Below are 16,114 nucleotides of genomic sequence, written 5' to 3'. Positions count from 1 at the left end.
GCAGTCATAAACAATGTTGATTAATTGTTTTAATGTTGCCTACCTAGACAAAGAAGTAGGAACTAGAACTTATATGTTTAATGCAAAAAATGTAAAATGTGAAAAGAAACCTCAAGAAAATCTACATTTTTGGTCAACTAAGTACAGCTTTGATTAAAATTTTGATTGCAGATAAAATATCAGTACTACAGACTGAGGCATCCTTGAATGTCCAAAGAATTGTGTTGTTTTAATACCAACCTCAACATTTATAATATATAATAGATTGCATTTCCATTTTTCTCCCATGGTAGCTTTGCTTCCTGTAGCGATGGAGCCACAAGAGTATTTATGCAGTATACTGAGATGTACAACATCCGGGCCAAAAAAAAATAATAATAATAATAATTAATCCTAAATAATGTATAGTATAGTACTATATAGTTTGAGCAAATATCTTTGTTTCTTCGTCTTCACCGTCTGGAGTTCTTATCCTAAAATGTAATTTGGTTTCTTGCAGCCTTCCTGCTGCTGGGCTCCTACCAGCTCCTGCCCTTTTTGGCTGGCGTGCTGCTGATGGGTGTAGCTCACGCCATCATCACTGTCAAAGGGACGCATCTGGCGAGCCACGGGGCCCTGAGCGAGTCACAGACGTGGGCAAAGTTCTGGGCCGTCTTCTTCATTGAGGTGAGAGGAAATCAGCTCTATGACTCTGAAAAATACAGACATTTAATGAGATACTTCATTTAGTTGCTAATTAGCAAAGCTATAGAGAACAATTGCCCTGCGATGAACTGGCGACTTGTCTGGGGTATCACCCTGCCTTCGCCCTAAGACAGCTGGGAGAGGCTCCAGCAGACCCCCGTGACCTTGAATAGGAATAAGCGGGTATAGAAGATGAATGAATGAATGAATGAATGAGTAGAGAACAATCAGGATAAGACTCAACGGTGCAGGCTGCTTGTTTGCATGGGTGTGGCCAAAGGAAGGGCTCGGCGTGTTTAGCTCATCGCTACTACAGTATGTTGTCCTAAACTATGACTGGTCCTTAGTGTTGAAAACAATTGTTTGATGGGCACAATGTCAGTGAGGTCTTCTGAAGTGTGGCCAATAACCCTGCACATTCTCTGTCTGTGGGAGACTTGTTTGGCTTAAGAAAATGACAACAGATGCTGCTTTCAGAACAGAGCTACCACTCTTTTGCAGTGGCGATGAGAAGCTAAATGGCTAAATACTTTGATGCACAGTTGAAAATGTTCAAACAAAAATGGGGACATGGAGCATGCTGAAGGCCTCATGTTAATCTCTGGCCTGTAAGTAAAGGTAGATGCCCGACTGAATGGTGACCGCCCCTCTTGAACGCTTTGAACCCCAGTGAATCGTGTCTTGAATATTTTTCCCAAGAGTTCAGTGAACTTTTGAAAGTCACTGTGAACAGAACATCAACATGACCTCTGCTGCCAATGTTCCCTCCTCAAGTTCATCTAAACAACACTGGGGAAAAAACAGAGGCAATCAATACCGATATTGATCCAGCTGCTTGATTATTTTTATTGATTGTTATTTGGGTGTTTGTAAAAAAAAAAACAAAAAAACAACACCAAACATGTCAACTACTGTATGAATTTGATGAACCAAATGCAAAAAAACAAAAAAGTAAATTAAAAACAAACAAATGTCCTCTGTTCGCCTGCTCAGATCTGCGGCTCCTTCTCTGCCCAAGCTGGCATCCAGGGCCACATCAAGATGCACCACGCCCACACCAATGTTATTGGCCTGGGTGACTCCAGTGTGTGGAAGGTCCCCTTCCTGCCCCGGACCGTCTACCTTTTCATGGCTCCGCTGGCCGTGCCTGTCATCACCCCGCTGGTCGCACTCGGTAGGCAGAGAGTCAACAACTGGAATGTCTTCAACTGCTGCACATACCGGTGAATTGAGTTTTCATTCTGTGTCTGCTTGTGCAGCTCATCTCAGAGGCCACTCCCTGCTGCTAGTGCTGCGCACCGTCCTGCTGGTCACGCTGGGCCTGTACTCACAGTACTGGCTGCTGATCCACGTCTCAGGCTTCCAGTCGCTCCTCAGCACTCTGCTTTGCATGCTGGTGTGCCGGGCCATGTTCTCGGTGCCCTACATCCACGTCAACATCTTCCAGGTAAATATACCTGAGTAGGGAAGCACCAAGAAGCGTAGTCATTTTACATTATATGCTCAGAATTCATCCAGTGAAAAGGAATTTTTCACTCAGTGTTAATAACTTTATTGATTTCAGAACTGACATGCATACATTTTGTAAGATCCACAGAGGAGCCTGATGCATGTTAAAATATAATGGAGAATCACACGTAATATACTGTCGTCTTTATCGCCACCCAGTGGCTGTCTGCAATATAGCACACCAGCATTAGTTTCTTTGCAAGGACGAAGGATGAAAAAATAATCTTTATCAGTCCACCTACATAGTATGGAAAAATGGCAGCAAGTCTGAAATGGCTTTAACTGAGAACCAGCTCCACATTCCAGGGAACCGGAACAACTCATGGCTCATTTCTAACTCCAGCTCTTTGTGTATTGTTCTGATCAAAGTGTGTGAAGCTGCATTTTTGTGAGGTGGGTTCTTGATGTGAAGAAGTCTGGCAGTGAGGGCCGTTTGTTCTTGCTGGGCGGTCCACTGGGGAACCCACCGGTCTGCTGGAGCTGCTGTTGTTGGTCAGCAGCAGCCTGCCCGCTTTCCTTGACTTGACTTGAAATGTCATGTGGTCAGAACCACCTGTGCTCCCTCCCCTTTTTTGACTCCAGTAAGCCAGTTTACATGTCAAACATGCTGAAGCTGATTAGTTGAGAATCTCCAGGACATCTTGATGTTACTAACCAGATTTGTTGGTGTGGGACCCATTACTACATTTTCTAATCGGTCAAAATAATTTTGATCACTGAGTTGTTTGTGTTTTCAATCCTTGCACTGATGCATGTTGCTTCAAGCAGGTCAGAATGTGTTTATGTCTTCAACAAGTTTGCATTTAATTTAGACTTGATTAAACTGGATTCAACTGTTACAATAGCATCCTGATCCATGTTAAATAGCGTTTTTTACTTCAAGAACTTCTGTCCTTTCTGAGGCCAAATAGGCACTATCAAAGTCTGCACTGTGACACAGCTGAAAGCTTTGACCGAGCCTTTGCAATATTTTCGGAGTTTGTTTGCGTCAGACTTTTTAGTAAACACACCCGTGTGTGCTTGGCAGCATGTTGGCATGGACATGTTTTCCCCGACGCGTCGACCAAAGAGGATCTACCAGATGACGCACGGTGTCCTGAATCTGCCCCGGAACCTCCTTCTGGACTGGATGTTTGGGCACTCACTGATAAACTGCCATGTGGAGCATCATCTCTTCCCCTTCCTCTCCGACCACATGTGTTTAAAGGTGGGAGGATCATTTTAATGTTTTGTGAGTTCGCACTTTGTGTTGAGCCACATTTTTTCTACAGTAGAGAAAACATTAGTTCCTCTAATGCTAACGCTGTTTTTCCCTTAAACACTCTCACTGTGAAATATGCCACATTCACTTCTAGACCAAATCCATGGGTGCACATACAAAACCATTATATTTGCATACATCATTCTTTACTATTTATTTTCCATATTTATGTCAATTGAGGTAAATCTCCTTAATGCAATTTCAATCAAGATTAAACTATATTTAATCCATGCATTCAACTAAAGAACTGTTTATTCACAGTCATGTTTTCCTTACAAAAAATACAATGTTTCTCTGTTCCTTGCTGCAGGTGAAGCCTGTTGTGTCTCAGTTTCTCAAGGAGAAGAAGCTCCCGTACCATGAGGACGCCTACCTGTCCCGACTCCGCCTCTTTTTCCACAGATACCAGGAGCTGATGGTTTTTGCCCCGCCAATCACAGAGCTTGTAGGGGTCCAGTGACCAACGTTCAGACTGTTTTTTCTCTTCAGGAGCTTCACTGCTCATTGTATGTTGGACAGGACCTAACATCAGAAATGGGTTTTTAATCAATGGCATATTAACCTGTGATGGTAAGAGCTAAAGCAATTTCAGTCTTCAATGGCGGAATAAATATCATAGTGTTTTAGAATCATTAAATCAAGAACTTAACAAGGTGCCTGATTGCATTTACAGGATGCAGTAAATTTACATTTAAACCAACATGTAGCACTGACCTAGAGCCAGTTTCATCAGGAAGACGCTGCAGGACGAGTATGACTGGATTCATAAACAATGTTACCAACCTACTTGTCTGAAATAGGGGGATCAGCCAAGAGGCAGTGGTTGCTGCAGCATTTAAAAATAATGGAATACTAATTTATTAAGTTTACAGAGCAAATATATTATAAAAGACGGATAGCAATAATAATTGATCAACGCACTGTCTTACAAATGACTGCTAATGCTTTGTTCTGATATGCAACATTTAAAGAGAGGCATTTCTTTGTTTTACAATAACTATGACTTATTTGCACTTGTTAGAATTATTTGATGACAATAGAAAAAAACTAAATACATTTTTTAGGATGTGCTAAACCTGATATTACTTGTGTCATAAGCACTGAAATTGAATGTATATGTATATTTCACACTGTAATCATATTGTTCATATAATCTTTTTTTTAATTGTTTAACTCATCTACGTATTCAACAGCTTTAAAACTGATTTCAATTTCATTGTGTTTTCGTCAATAAATTTGGAGTCATACGTATAAAGAAAATGTCCATTAAACACTCCCTTTGATTATTTTTGATAATTTAAATGTTCTAGACTGTGGCAGTTAATCGAGTGTGGGAAAAAAAAACTTTGAAAGCAGAAATAGCAGATTTCAATGATTTGCAATGAGTGTGCAGCCTCAGGGAGGAAACTGGGGTTAAGTCAGAGAGGAAGCATGCCTCCGACTGTCCTTCAACAAAACTCATGAACTTCTATGAAGTTCAATAAATTTAACAATAAACATTCTTAAACATTAACCTGTTTCATTACATGCCTTTGTTTGGGCATGACATTACCTTTAACAGACTTTCCTTGCAAATAATGCTTTCAATGTAGTTTGAAATCAATACTGACTATGACTTAGCCTGAACATGAATGTTATATTATTAAAACTCATAATTGTGCATGATAGTATTAGTTAGTTTAATCAATCTGTGTATGTATTCAGGCAGACTAGTCTAGTAAAAATCTAGTAAAAATGAAGTTTTCAATGGAACAAAGATTATAAAAAAAAAAGAAAAAAACTACAGTGGAAAATGCCCTTTGATTGGCTACACATGTGACTGATCACATGACCATCTGATACTTCTTTCTCCATGTGCACTTCCCTTCCCTCGAATGGCCCGGTGTAAACAACTCCTCCTGCTTCTGGCCTGGTTTCGCTCTGTTCCTGATTATTTACTCGGCGTATTTACCCTTTTTGTTGGGAATTCCTCCTTTTTCTTTCTCCTGAGGGCAGCAGGAGTTTGAGAGACAAAAGGCTTCATTGATCAGCTCCTTGTTTTTCTCCTGATAGACCAATCAGACTAGATTGGGCTCAACGACTCGGTCATTAAACCGAGATAAGGAAACATTTGCACACAAACTTGTAAGTTTTGTTTCGTGATGAAACAACACATGTGGGTTTCTGCAACTCTACACCTCTGTGTTCCCTGTCTGCGGTTCGGGCTCCGCCCAGCGGTTTCTTTTTTCCTTCCAGGGGAGGGGAGGGCAGTGATTGTGGGCGTGTATCGCTCTCCGCTGTCCCGCCTTTAAGAATGTGAATACTGGAGGGGCGGGAAGAGCTGAAAACGTGTGCCCTAGTGACATCCTCTAGGTGTGGCTGCTCACTGTGTTCCAGGAACCGACAGAAAGCGGCGGGTCTGGTTCCTCTGAGGAAGTGAAGCACAAGACATGGCAGAGACAGCAGCAGAAACTGCAGTAAAGACGGCGGCAGGAGACACAGCGCTCACCTCCACACAGCTGCTCTGTGCAGTCTGCTCAGGTGCGCTGGAGGGAAGCAAGCAGGCGGCCTGTGCTCACTCTGTCTGCGGCTCATGCCTTGCGGACAAAACCAAAGGATGTCCCGAGTGTGCGAGGAGCCCCGACAAGCCTGAACCGCCCGAGGGCCCCAAACAGAACGGAGTGGGGCACGACACTCCTGTGATCAAGAGCGAAGAGGAGCAGAGCCCAGACCCCAAAACATCTGAGGAGACCAAGATCCAGGAGGACCTGAAGGAGTCCGAGGACCCCAAGAAGCCCGATGAGGAGAACAAAGAGATCAAGGCGGATGAGGAGGAGAAAAACAGTGCACAGGAAGAGGTCAAGGAGGAGCCCCTGGGCCCCGACGACGTAGTGTGTGACTCCTGCATCGAGAGTCCCTGCAGGGCCCTCAAGTCCTGCCTCACCTGCCTGGTGTCCTACTGTGAGGCGCACCTCCGCCCTCACCTGGAGAACCCCAAGTTCAGCAACCACCGGCTGGTGGACCCACTGCGGGACATCGAGAGGCGGACCTGCGAGAGCCACAAATGGCCCCTGGAGTTCTTCTGCAGCGCGGACGCCTGCTGCGTCTGTCAGGACTGTGTGACAGAGGAACACCGGGGCCACAACACCGTCCCCGTGGTAGAGGCTCGTAGACAGATCGAGGTGAGAAAACCAAACACACACACACAGACACACATTGTAAAAAAAAAAAGTGACACAGAAAGTCATAAATGTGATAAAAGACCAACTCCCTTTTGAAATTTGACTTCCAAAATCAGCCATAAATAAAGATATTTTATCATTATGGGGACCGAATTATATTAGCCAAAAAGTGAGAATGTTTCTTTGAAGCAAGGATATTATGCCCAGTGCTCAATCAATATTAGGGTTAAGGCTTAATTTTAGAGGTGAGGTTGACGTTGGATCATGTTGTGGTTAGGCTTCAGTTAAGGGCTTCGGGAAGGTAAAAGAATGTAAAATAAATGGTCAGTCTGAGTCTTCATAAGGATGGAAGAAAACGTGTATGTGTTTGGGACCCCCGGCGCCAGGGGAGAGGGCGATGATATGCTCCTTCAGAATGCAACATCCATGCCCCCCAGTGCATCTCTAATTCCTCTAATGCCAATTAGGAAACTAATTCCAACTTAATATCCACTTTAAAGCCCATCAGATCTGGTCTGTGTGACTTGCCAGACTATTTGCTTGGCTTAGAAACTCAATACTCAGAACTTTTTAGGCCCTCTGACGCACCAAAGTGCCAGAGTCTCTGTATGATGGATTGTGACCCTTAGGTTAAGCATTCCGGACCAGATTCCTGCAGAGTTCCGAAGGTTTCAAGACACCACCTGTTATTTATGGAATATGCTGCTCCAAAACCTCAAAGTGGTTCATTTGAAGTGGAGAGCAAACAGTGATAAATGTGAGGCCTGAAATGTCAACAACAGTCTCTGACCTTGTGATAATATGCCACAATGTGTACACACACACACACACACACACACACACACACACACACACACACACACACACACACACACACACACACACACCAGATTCATGATTACCACTAAAAAAATAAAAAAATCCATTTCCAATTGATATATTATTTATGAGTGAAAGGGTTTATAGCCGCTGTGGTGGGTTGTTCTTGTTTCAGCCTCTAAATCCCATATGACAGACAAAGGCAGCAAGAAAAACACTGACAACAATAGAAACAATGGGCCACCCTCCACATTGTGTGCGAGAAATCTTGACAACCCTGTTTGGTTTAATCTTTGGTTTAGACAGAAGATGGACAGAAGATGAATTTCTCTAACGTATTAGTGTCTAAGTCTTGGAGGTAAACTCTCTGAAGTGTCTGGGAAATCCAGACAGTCATGTAACAATCAAAAGTCTTGTCTTTACTTTTAGTAATAAGTAATGTAGGATTAGGTTCATGGTGGATAAAAGCACTTTTAGCCTTTTATATAAGGTTTATAGCTTCAGGTTGTACACACAATATTCAGAGTTATGAGTTCTGGTGTCTCATTTTGTTACCAAAGATAATAAGAGTCAAGTTGTCAAGTTACAGCCGGCCAGAAGCTTGTCATTTTGACAGTGACAGTTGTGCAACCTGTCCTATTTGGTTGTCTTACTGGTGGCGTAAGATGAGTTGTCAACACAAAAATACTCCAAATACCATGTCCTGTCCTACGGTAAAGCAAAACTTTTTTTCAAGTAAAATAATGTGTGACAGAAAAGGGTAGCTGGTCATGCGTAAAAGTTTGGAAATTTGTATTTAAGAAGTTTCAGAGCACAAAACACAACAGTGGAGGAATAGATTTTAGCAACATAGTTCTCAAGTTTTGGTGACATACTTCTGTAGGTCATCTGCATATATTTACAGCTTCCAGCATTGCTTCACAGGAAAAACAGAATTTGTTACAGTGACATCATATATTTTTTTAATCTAAATATTACAGTCATTCTTGCCATTTCAGATACCAACCCAGTCTTGACCTATCACTAAATGAAATTCCTCGAGCTGTAGGGCTATTTACGGAAATCCCACAAAGTCCTGGTTATTTCCTTTAGATTATCTAGAATAGGAGAATGTTCCCCTCTGAGTCTGAGCTGAACTTAAGGGGGGGGGAATGCTCCTTATGTCTTAGCCCAAGAGTCGCCCCGACCTGCCCTAGGAATTCAGACATGCATCTAAAAACAAGTCAATGCTGCAACAAGACAGGAAGCGTGAACCAACAACAGAGTGGAGGAAACAAGCACATTTTCCCAGAAGAACCACTCCAAATGTTTACAATCTTCCTGACGGTAGTTTGTTTCTTTGTTTCTCGCAGAAAGAACTCCGCGAGAAGCAGACGGAGATGGTGAAGACGGTGACGGCAGCGGAGAATGCCATCAACAAACTGCAACTCAACACCGTCTCCATCGAGGTAAACGCATCGTCTGACGAATATCTGAAATAAGGTCAGGGGTTATGAGTCACAATACTGCGTGACAATTTAGGTAGCGGCTACTATTTTTGGCATGAAACGCCTTCAGCTTTGTGAGCTGTGAGGTTTCGGACACGCCCTCTCCAAAAAACAGGCAGGTTTTCCCCGAGGCGTGGGAGGGATGGTATGTATTTTCATTGCTCGGAGAGTCAGGAGAAGAGGCATACGCTTAACAAGCTAACAACTATATAACATCCTCGAGTGACCGGTGGCATTCTGCCTGCGGGGTTGCTGCACCTGTGGTCTCTTGAAAGAATCATAAGTCCACCTGGAAAATGCACCTTTATTTCAAAAGAGCTACTTGTAATTGACTTTTTCTCAACTTATTTGCCTTGACCAAAGCCTCTCATCAACTTGGGTCTTTGTTTTTGTCACTCAATGGTTTAAGAAAGTCAAAATTCCCTTCCACAGAATTCCGTGACAGAAGTACGGGAAGTAATTGAGAGCCAGTTCCAGGAACTGCAGGCAATGGTGGAGAGGGCAAAGCGTGAGGTGACAGAGATCCTGGAGGCTGAGGAGAAGCAGGCCCTGAAGCAGGCGGAGGGCATCCGGGTCCACCTGGAGCAGAGGTGCACAGAGCTGAAGAAGACTCAGGCGCAAGTGGAGAAGCTCTCAAAAAACAAAAACGATGTCGATTTCTTACAGGTGAGTTCAACGACGACTTCCATATTTTCTTCCCTTATAATGAGCCTACTGTTGAATTCTTTTGAAGCAATATAAAGGAAACTAAAGGATAAAATGGCTGAAGGCTGAATGGCCGGAGACTGACTGATCCTGATCATGCAAACAAGAGCGTCTACACATTTCTTAGGCGCAATTTCTTTTCTTTAGGAATACTCCGAGTGGAAGAAAGAAGCCGCGGACATTTCCCTGCCGGGTGTCTACATCGGCCTGATGGACCGCCTGAACTCCCTCAGCCGTGTGATCGTTGACTCCACAGAGGAGCTGTGCGCCATGCTTGTGTCCTCGTACATTGAGAAAGTCAAAGAGACATGCAAGAACGGTGAGAACAGGGAGGTTGAGATGCGCAGATAACCTTGAATCCAGGCGTGTTCACACATGTCTGGAATTTCGAACTTGCGTGTCAGACCTCACCTACATATCGGTATTTATCACCAAACCACCCTCACAAACCAGCTGTGATCCCTGTGAGTCACCCTCGCTGTTGCTGACAACAGCGAGCGTTGAGCTGAAATACCGCACATACAAGTTAGTTGTCAGTGCGGTTGGGTTCCAAGCACAGGCAGAGGTCGAATGCAAAATGCATGTAAAGCATGATGTGACATTGGACAATGAATCATCTTGTGCTTCTTTTTCAGACAAAATGGGAATCAAGACAACAGTTCATGAGATTGTTGCAGCCAAACACAACTTGTCCATCCCGAACCCAGTGACACATGACGACTTCCTCAAATGTAAGTGAATAAAGAACACTGGGCTCAGGACATTTAGGAGCGCTGATGAAGTCAGCACATTCCTTGATAGCAGAAAACAAAGAGCGTCACAGCACCTCGACTCTGTTTTTTTTTTTTTGTTTTTTTTTTACATTTTTATTCAAGTTAGCGTTGCTTTCCCCTGTTCAGTTGCAGAAGGCTGGTAAAGACGGGGAGCAGAACATTTCAGTTTCCAAATAAATATAAAGTGTTGTAAGATTCAAGAACAACATAAAAAATATTTAAAAAAAAAACACCCTCCTGAAGAGCCGCAGCACTGACATTTAATGAGTGGTTCCCATGAGAAAAAGTAAATAAGGAAGCCCAGTTCAACTATGATATCAACACATAGAGAAAGAGTCGCAGGAACATTACATGTACACTATTGTGAAGTTAATAATGAAAAACAAACTCAATGAACCAACAATGGCAGCATACCACCATTGTCATTCTTCAGATCAGAAGGTTTGCTTCCCATTCCCAAGTGACCAGAGGGTCACAAGAGTAACTTGATATGGTAGAGTGGAAGGGAAAAGGGAAATCTGACATTTAAAATAATAGAAATAATGATTTAAATTGTTTTAAATGCCTTCTTACTGTTGAGGACAATTCAATGACATTTGAAATGTAGTAAAATGAGGGTCTATGTTCATGAGAGTTTAAAGCATAGCAGTGGCCGTCTTATAAAGGTTGCGGAATCAGATGTACATCTGATGTGCCATCAAAACAACAAGACAGCTGCAGTTTGGTTTGAGCCACCGCCTGTTGTCTTATGAAAGAGCGTCTTTTTATATCGTCTTGCAGATTACACCAACCTGAGTTTGGACCCAGACACGGCCCACAAGTTCTTGCGCTTGACTGGAGAAAACAGGAAAGTGACCAACACCACGCCCTGGCAGCACCCGTACCCCGACGTCCCCGAACGCTTTGAGAACTGGCGCCAGGTCCTGGCCACCGAGAGCTTCTACCTGGGGCGCCACTACTTTGAAGCTGACATTAGCGGCGAGGGTACGCACGTGGGTATCACTTACAAAAGCATCGACCGCAAAGGCAACGAGAGCAACAGCTGCATCACAGGGAACAACTTCTCCTGGTGTCTCCAGTGGAACGGCCGCAGCTTCTCGGCTTGGCACAGCGACGTGGAGACGCCTCTGAACACGGAAAAGTTCACCCGTATCGGGATTTACGTGGACTACAGCAGAGGCCTGCTGGCTTTCTATGGCGTAGATGAAACCATGACGCTGATCCATGAGTACCAGGCCGAGTTCCTGGAGCCTCTCTACCCGGCGTTCTGGCTCTCAAAGAAGGAGAACATCGTGGCGATAGTGGCACCTGGGGAACCATTACGACTCAAAAGCCCCTCCCCTCCCATGTCACCCTCAAACCAGACTCTTGTCCCAAAAACAGGACTTTAGAAAATGGTCAAGATTTAGCAACACAATATAAAAACTGTCGGGAAATGTCAAGTCAAGCTGTTATTAAAACCGAGTAAATAATAAGTTGTGAATATTTCTGCTTCTTTTGTTCTCCCTCTGTAATGAGGATTTTTTTTTTTTTGTCATACTGTGAAATTGGATGTTTTTGTTTCTGTATGCAAAGTAAAATTTTCAATTCAGAAAATCACCTATTTGTTATCCGAATTAAAGTCCTCCCTGTTATATAAACCTAACAGCCTATTTTCCTTCTGATTTTGGGACTGTTTGGCCTGCGCAACTGCTGAGAAACTGGTAAGTGCACGTAAATAATCCTGTTAGGTGGGTATAGGAACTGGAATAAAGCTGCTGATTCAAATGCCAAAAACCTACCTCATCACATAAACATGTGTTGCATGGTCTGAACAGATCAGAATAGCATTTAATTAGTTGACAGTTTCAAGCTGTTAAAGGAACACAAACAAAACAAAACCTTTAAAGGCAGCAAAGTGTAGTAAAGGTGTCTGGATAGAATTTACTCTTGAAAAGAGTGATGTAATCGTGAGAACATCAATAACATCAAATAATTTAAGTGAAAAGATTTTTAAGGTATTACGCAACAGTTACGTAACGTAAACGCGCCAATTAAACCTCTTTGTCGTGCGTAAACGTTTAACTGCGTTGACGTAACCCTACGTGGCAGAGTTTGGTCACATGATGCTCAGTGTATCGAGTGGGAGGAGCATGTAACTAGGAAGTAGCTGCTCAAATTTCAACATGCTAGCAGGCGTAAGTGACAACTCTTGCTGTTTATCTTTTATCTGTTTGTCAGTATACACTCGTGTCGTGCGACCCGATGAAAATAATCAGAGGAAAAGAGCCAACACTTGTTCACAGCTTCACAGCGGTGTTTTTACGTCTGTCTCTCTGCTGTTAGCAGCCTTGCTATGTTAGCTGCTAAACCGTAAACAGCCGAAAGAACGGCCCTGTGCTGTTCAGACCAACGTCAACAGCAATGTTGTTCTTGTAGTTAATTCCATTACTTCGGTAACAGTTTGTAATAGCGAACAGTGTCAACTAATGACACACTTCAAACAACACATTTCAATCAATCAATCCATAGTATTTAGAGGTATTGTGTGCCACTGTGTATAAACATAGACGCAGATTAATGCAGATAAGTTACAAAGCGCTCCATACTACATTAAAATGAATTATTTGGCTGAATATTCAGTGTTTCTCCTTATTTTATGGCAGACTGAATTCAAATCAACGAGGTTGTAAACATATATTGTACTCGGTGGATATTGATATTTCCTCCTAAACTAAAGGAACAGTGTTTTGTTTTTTTCTAAGATGATCTTGTGGTCTGAACCTCTGACGTTTAAGTCTTTCCCTTCCTTATTGATCCCTTAGGATAACAACGATGAAGATGTGGCTCTGTTTGACGCAGAGGAAGATGCAGGGAAAAGGTCCAAGGCAAAGATTAAGTATGTTAACAGATGACTGTTGAGTGACCAGAATGCGCTCATGGATTCTTGGTTACTGCACGTTATGATAAACCAAATACTTTTGTAAGATGAATTAAATCATTTTCTTTTGCATGTCACCTGCTGCTGTTGAGTTAATATGTTGGAATGTGCCCCCAGGCATCCAGTGGCTGCTTTCTTCCACCTGTTCTTCAGAGTCAGCGCCATCCTCACCTACTTGCTCTGTGAGTTCATCAATAAAAGCTTCATCGCCAACATGGTGGCCATCATCCTGCTGCTCTCCTGTGACTTCTGGACAGTAAAGGTGAGTACACAAACATTTTGTTTGGTTTACAGCAAGGTTTTTTTTTTTTTTTTTTTTTTTAAAGTGTATTCCTGCATTGATGAATGGTGTGTGTGCGTGTGCATGCAGAACATCACTGGCCGGCTGATGGTCGGTCTGCGGTGGTGGAACCAGGTGGACGATGACGGACGTAGCCAGTGGGTGTTTGAGGCTAGGAAGGTGAGCTGCTCCTCAGCTTGTTCCATGTTATCCATATGTCAGACCTCGCAGTGCGTGCAGCTGTCCTGACCGTGAGAATATCCTGTTGTTGTTGATGATGATGATGATTTTTTTACAGACCACTGGGAAGCAACAAGCATCAGATTCGGAGTCAAGAATCTTCTGGTTGGGGCTGATCATCTGTCCAGTCCTTTGGGTTGTCTTTGCCTTCACCAGCCTCATTTACTTCAGAATTAAATGGGTGGTAGGTCCACATCTTGATAAGCCAAACTTTGGCTTCAAATTTTTATTGTTTATTTTATTAATATTATTTTATAGGTCTGGGAATCAAAACTTGGTGTCAAATTAATACTTAATACTTACACTACATAATGGGTACCTGTTAAAGGGGTTCTGGTCATTTGTTCTTTGATCAGTACAGAGGTCACGTTCATCATAGACATGGTTCACCTGTCTACCATGCGGGACCCTTTGTACCTGCCAGTCCAGAATATTTCCCTTCCACACCAATCACTAAACTCATTGTGTAGCTGCCTTAATGTGGATAATAGAGCATGGGAAGCAGTCAAATGTCTGTCTTTCTCAACAGACTTAAAGGCAACATGTTCTTACTGTGGGAAATGTATCAGGTACAGGTCAGATTGTGCATCAAATATGATGAAACATAGCAAGGCATTGGTGTAAATGAATACACCGCAATCCTTTTGATGTCTTCTAATCCTAATTTAGTTTTGTTTTGTGTGACTGCTTCTCCTGCACACGGGGTTGCTGGGAATACTGGCACCTATCCCAGCTGTCAGGTGAAGGTGGGGTTACACTGTGGACCAATGGGCAGTTTATCACAGGGCCACATAGAAAGACAAACAACCAATTGCACACACATTCCCATCTATGGACAGTTTAAAGTTCCCTGTTCAGCTCACATTAATGTGTTTGGACTACGGAAGGAAGCCGGAGAACCCGGAGTGAAACCTACACAGACACTGGAGGTAAACTCCACTGTGTGTAAACAGTGCTAACCACTGCACCACCATGTTTCCTTCGTTCAATCTTTTTTATTTATTTATTTTTAATTTTTAATACTTGGCAATATAGGAAAGGTGTTTGATGTAATGACAGAATGATACTGTTCTCACATAACAATCTCTTGTCATGGACTTTGCAGCCGGTCGTCATCATGGGCCTTGTCCTACAGGGTGCCAACCTCTATGGTTATGTGCGATGTAAAGTGGGCGGGAAGACGAGCTTAAAGAACATGGCAACCAACTATTTTGGAAAGCAGTTCCTCAAACAGGTGTGGACAGTTGGCATAAAAATGTCTGTTGTTTGTTGTTGGACATAATCTCATATCCCATGTCTGATTCCTTCACAGGCACTGTCCAAGGAAGAGGAGACGTAGCGTGCAGTATTCTCAATGTTAATATACCAGCCGGGATCCTTTTGTAACATGAAACAATGTGTTCTATTTTTAATTTTAAAATAATGTGATTATTTTGACCCTGATAGTTTGTTTTTCACAGATAGGTTGTTTTAAATCAGGATGGTCTGATGTCAAATTGGCATGGGCGCAAAGGGCTTCAGATGTTTATCCAGATACCGTAGTTTATAGTCTCGCAGCTATTTCATCATAGCCTATGTTTCCTTTTCTTCTTCCTGGGTCACACAGACCCAGGAAGCATCAAAACAGTACAAAATGTCCGATACTCTCAAATGTAAATGTATAGATATATAAATATGTATGTAAAAAGGTGATGGAGCATTTCTTCTTGTGCTCATGCTACATTTTTCCAAACAGTGTTGGCATTTAAAAAAAAATATATTGATACAATATTATAAAAGATACAATCAGTGAATCGTTGTCAGTTATTCACTGATTGTATCACTGATTGTATCACTGATTGTATCAGTCAATAGCGAGTCCCTCGATTAATACAATTACCATTAATAAAAGTTTTTGTGAAAGCAAAGTTCAGTATATGTCATAATATTTAGAGGGCTAACCGGTTGATTTATCATTATTATTATTATTATTATTATTATTATTATTATTATTATTATTATTATTATGTGAAATGTATCTCGTTTATAAGCCGAAAGGGTTTTTCTTTCTTTTTTTTTCTTTCCAATTATCGCGAAGTAGTCATTGTTAAGGCTTCAGCGCTCCTCTGTGGGTTGTTTCTGTCTTTGCATGCCATATGCTAGATTGGTAAACGTTTCAGACGAGCTCTTAACGCGTAGAATTCACATAAATTAATTCACAGTACTGTAATTTGTCGATTTCAAAAAACAAAAAGTAGTGTAAGTAGTAGTGCGTATCAAACCCGGAAGTGAAGTC

General features: G+C 42.4%; 3 protein-coding genes across 3 annotated transcripts in view; all 3 read left to right on the top strand.

Annotated features, from left to right (window-relative positions):
* Window positions 1-4,941, top strand: part of fads6 (fatty acid desaturase 6) — a 6,714-nt gene extending 1,773 nt beyond the window's left edge. The window contains exons 2-6 of the mRNA XM_076035039.1: window positions 500-666; window positions 1,678-1,858; window positions 1,944-2,131; window positions 3,221-3,400; window positions 3,765-4,941. Of these exons, the coding sequence (XP_075891154.1) occupies window positions 500-666; window positions 1,678-1,858; window positions 1,944-2,131; window positions 3,221-3,400; window positions 3,765-3,914 (866 nt within the window). The 3' untranslated portion in view covers window positions 3,915-4,941. The remainder of the gene's footprint in view (window positions 1-499; window positions 667-1,677; window positions 1,859-1,943; window positions 2,132-3,220; window positions 3,401-3,764) is intronic.
* A 794-nt stretch (window positions 4,942-5,735) lies between these two features.
* Window positions 5,736-12,039, top strand: trim16 (tripartite motif containing 16). The gene is made up of 6 exons (XM_076035038.1): window positions 5,736-6,615; window positions 8,787-8,882; window positions 9,354-9,587; window positions 9,774-9,945; window positions 10,262-10,357; window positions 11,180-12,039. The coding sequence occupies exons 1-6, from the start codon at window positions 5,884-5,886 to the stop codon at window positions 11,788-11,790; spliced, it is 1,941 nt and encodes a 646-aa protein (XP_075891153.1). The 5' UTR covers window positions 5,736-5,883; the 3' UTR covers window positions 11,791-12,039.
* Window positions 12,040-12,458: 419 nt separating this feature from the next.
* On the top strand, window positions 12,459-15,531 carry tvp23b (trans-golgi network vesicle protein 23 homolog B (S. cerevisiae)). Its single transcript, XM_076035037.1, has 7 exons — window positions 12,459-12,576; window positions 13,204-13,277; window positions 13,437-13,581; window positions 13,690-13,779; window positions 13,898-14,023; window positions 14,945-15,073; window positions 15,152-15,531. Exons 1-7 carry the CDS (start codon window positions 12,565-12,567, stop codon window positions 15,176-15,178), a joined length of 603 nt encoding a protein of 200 aa, XP_075891152.1. The 5' UTR covers window positions 12,459-12,564; the 3' UTR covers window positions 15,179-15,531.
* Window positions 15,532-16,114: the final 583 nt, after the last annotated feature.

The sequence above is a fragment of the Nelusetta ayraudi genome, unplaced genomic scaffold, assembly GCF_046127955.1.
Source record: "Nelusetta ayraudi isolate G7.1 ecotype Tasmania unplaced genomic scaffold, CSIRO-AGI_Nayr_v1 ptg000042l, whole genome shotgun sequence".
Classification (NCBI taxonomy): domain Eukaryota; kingdom Metazoa; phylum Chordata; class Actinopteri; order Tetraodontiformes; family Monacanthidae; genus Nelusetta; species Nelusetta ayraudi.
Note: the sequence above shows the minus strand (reverse complement) of the source record. Positions and strands in the feature narration are given on the sequence as shown.

Coding starts and splice junctions, on each gene's coding strand:
- tvp23b (XM_076035037.1), top strand. Junction 13,278..13,436: donor AGGTCCAAGGCAAAGATTAA/GTATGTTAACAG, acceptor ATGTGCCCCCAG/GCATCCAGTGGCTGCTTTCT. Junction 14,024..14,944: donor ACTTCAGAATTAAATGGGTG/GTAGGTCCACAT, acceptor TGGACTTTGCAG/CCGGTCGTCATCATGGGCCT.
- trim16 (XM_076035038.1), top strand. CDS start 5,884: ATGGCAGAGACAGCAGCAGAAACTGCAGTAAAGACGGCGGCAGGAGAC. Junction 8,883..9,353: donor TCAACACCGTCTCCATCGAG/GTAAACGCATCG, acceptor TCCCTTCCACAG/AATTCCGTGACAGAAGTACG. Junction 10,358..11,179: donor ACATGACGACTTCCTCAAAT/GTAAGTGAATAA, acceptor ATCGTCTTGCAG/ATTACACCAACCTGAGTTTG.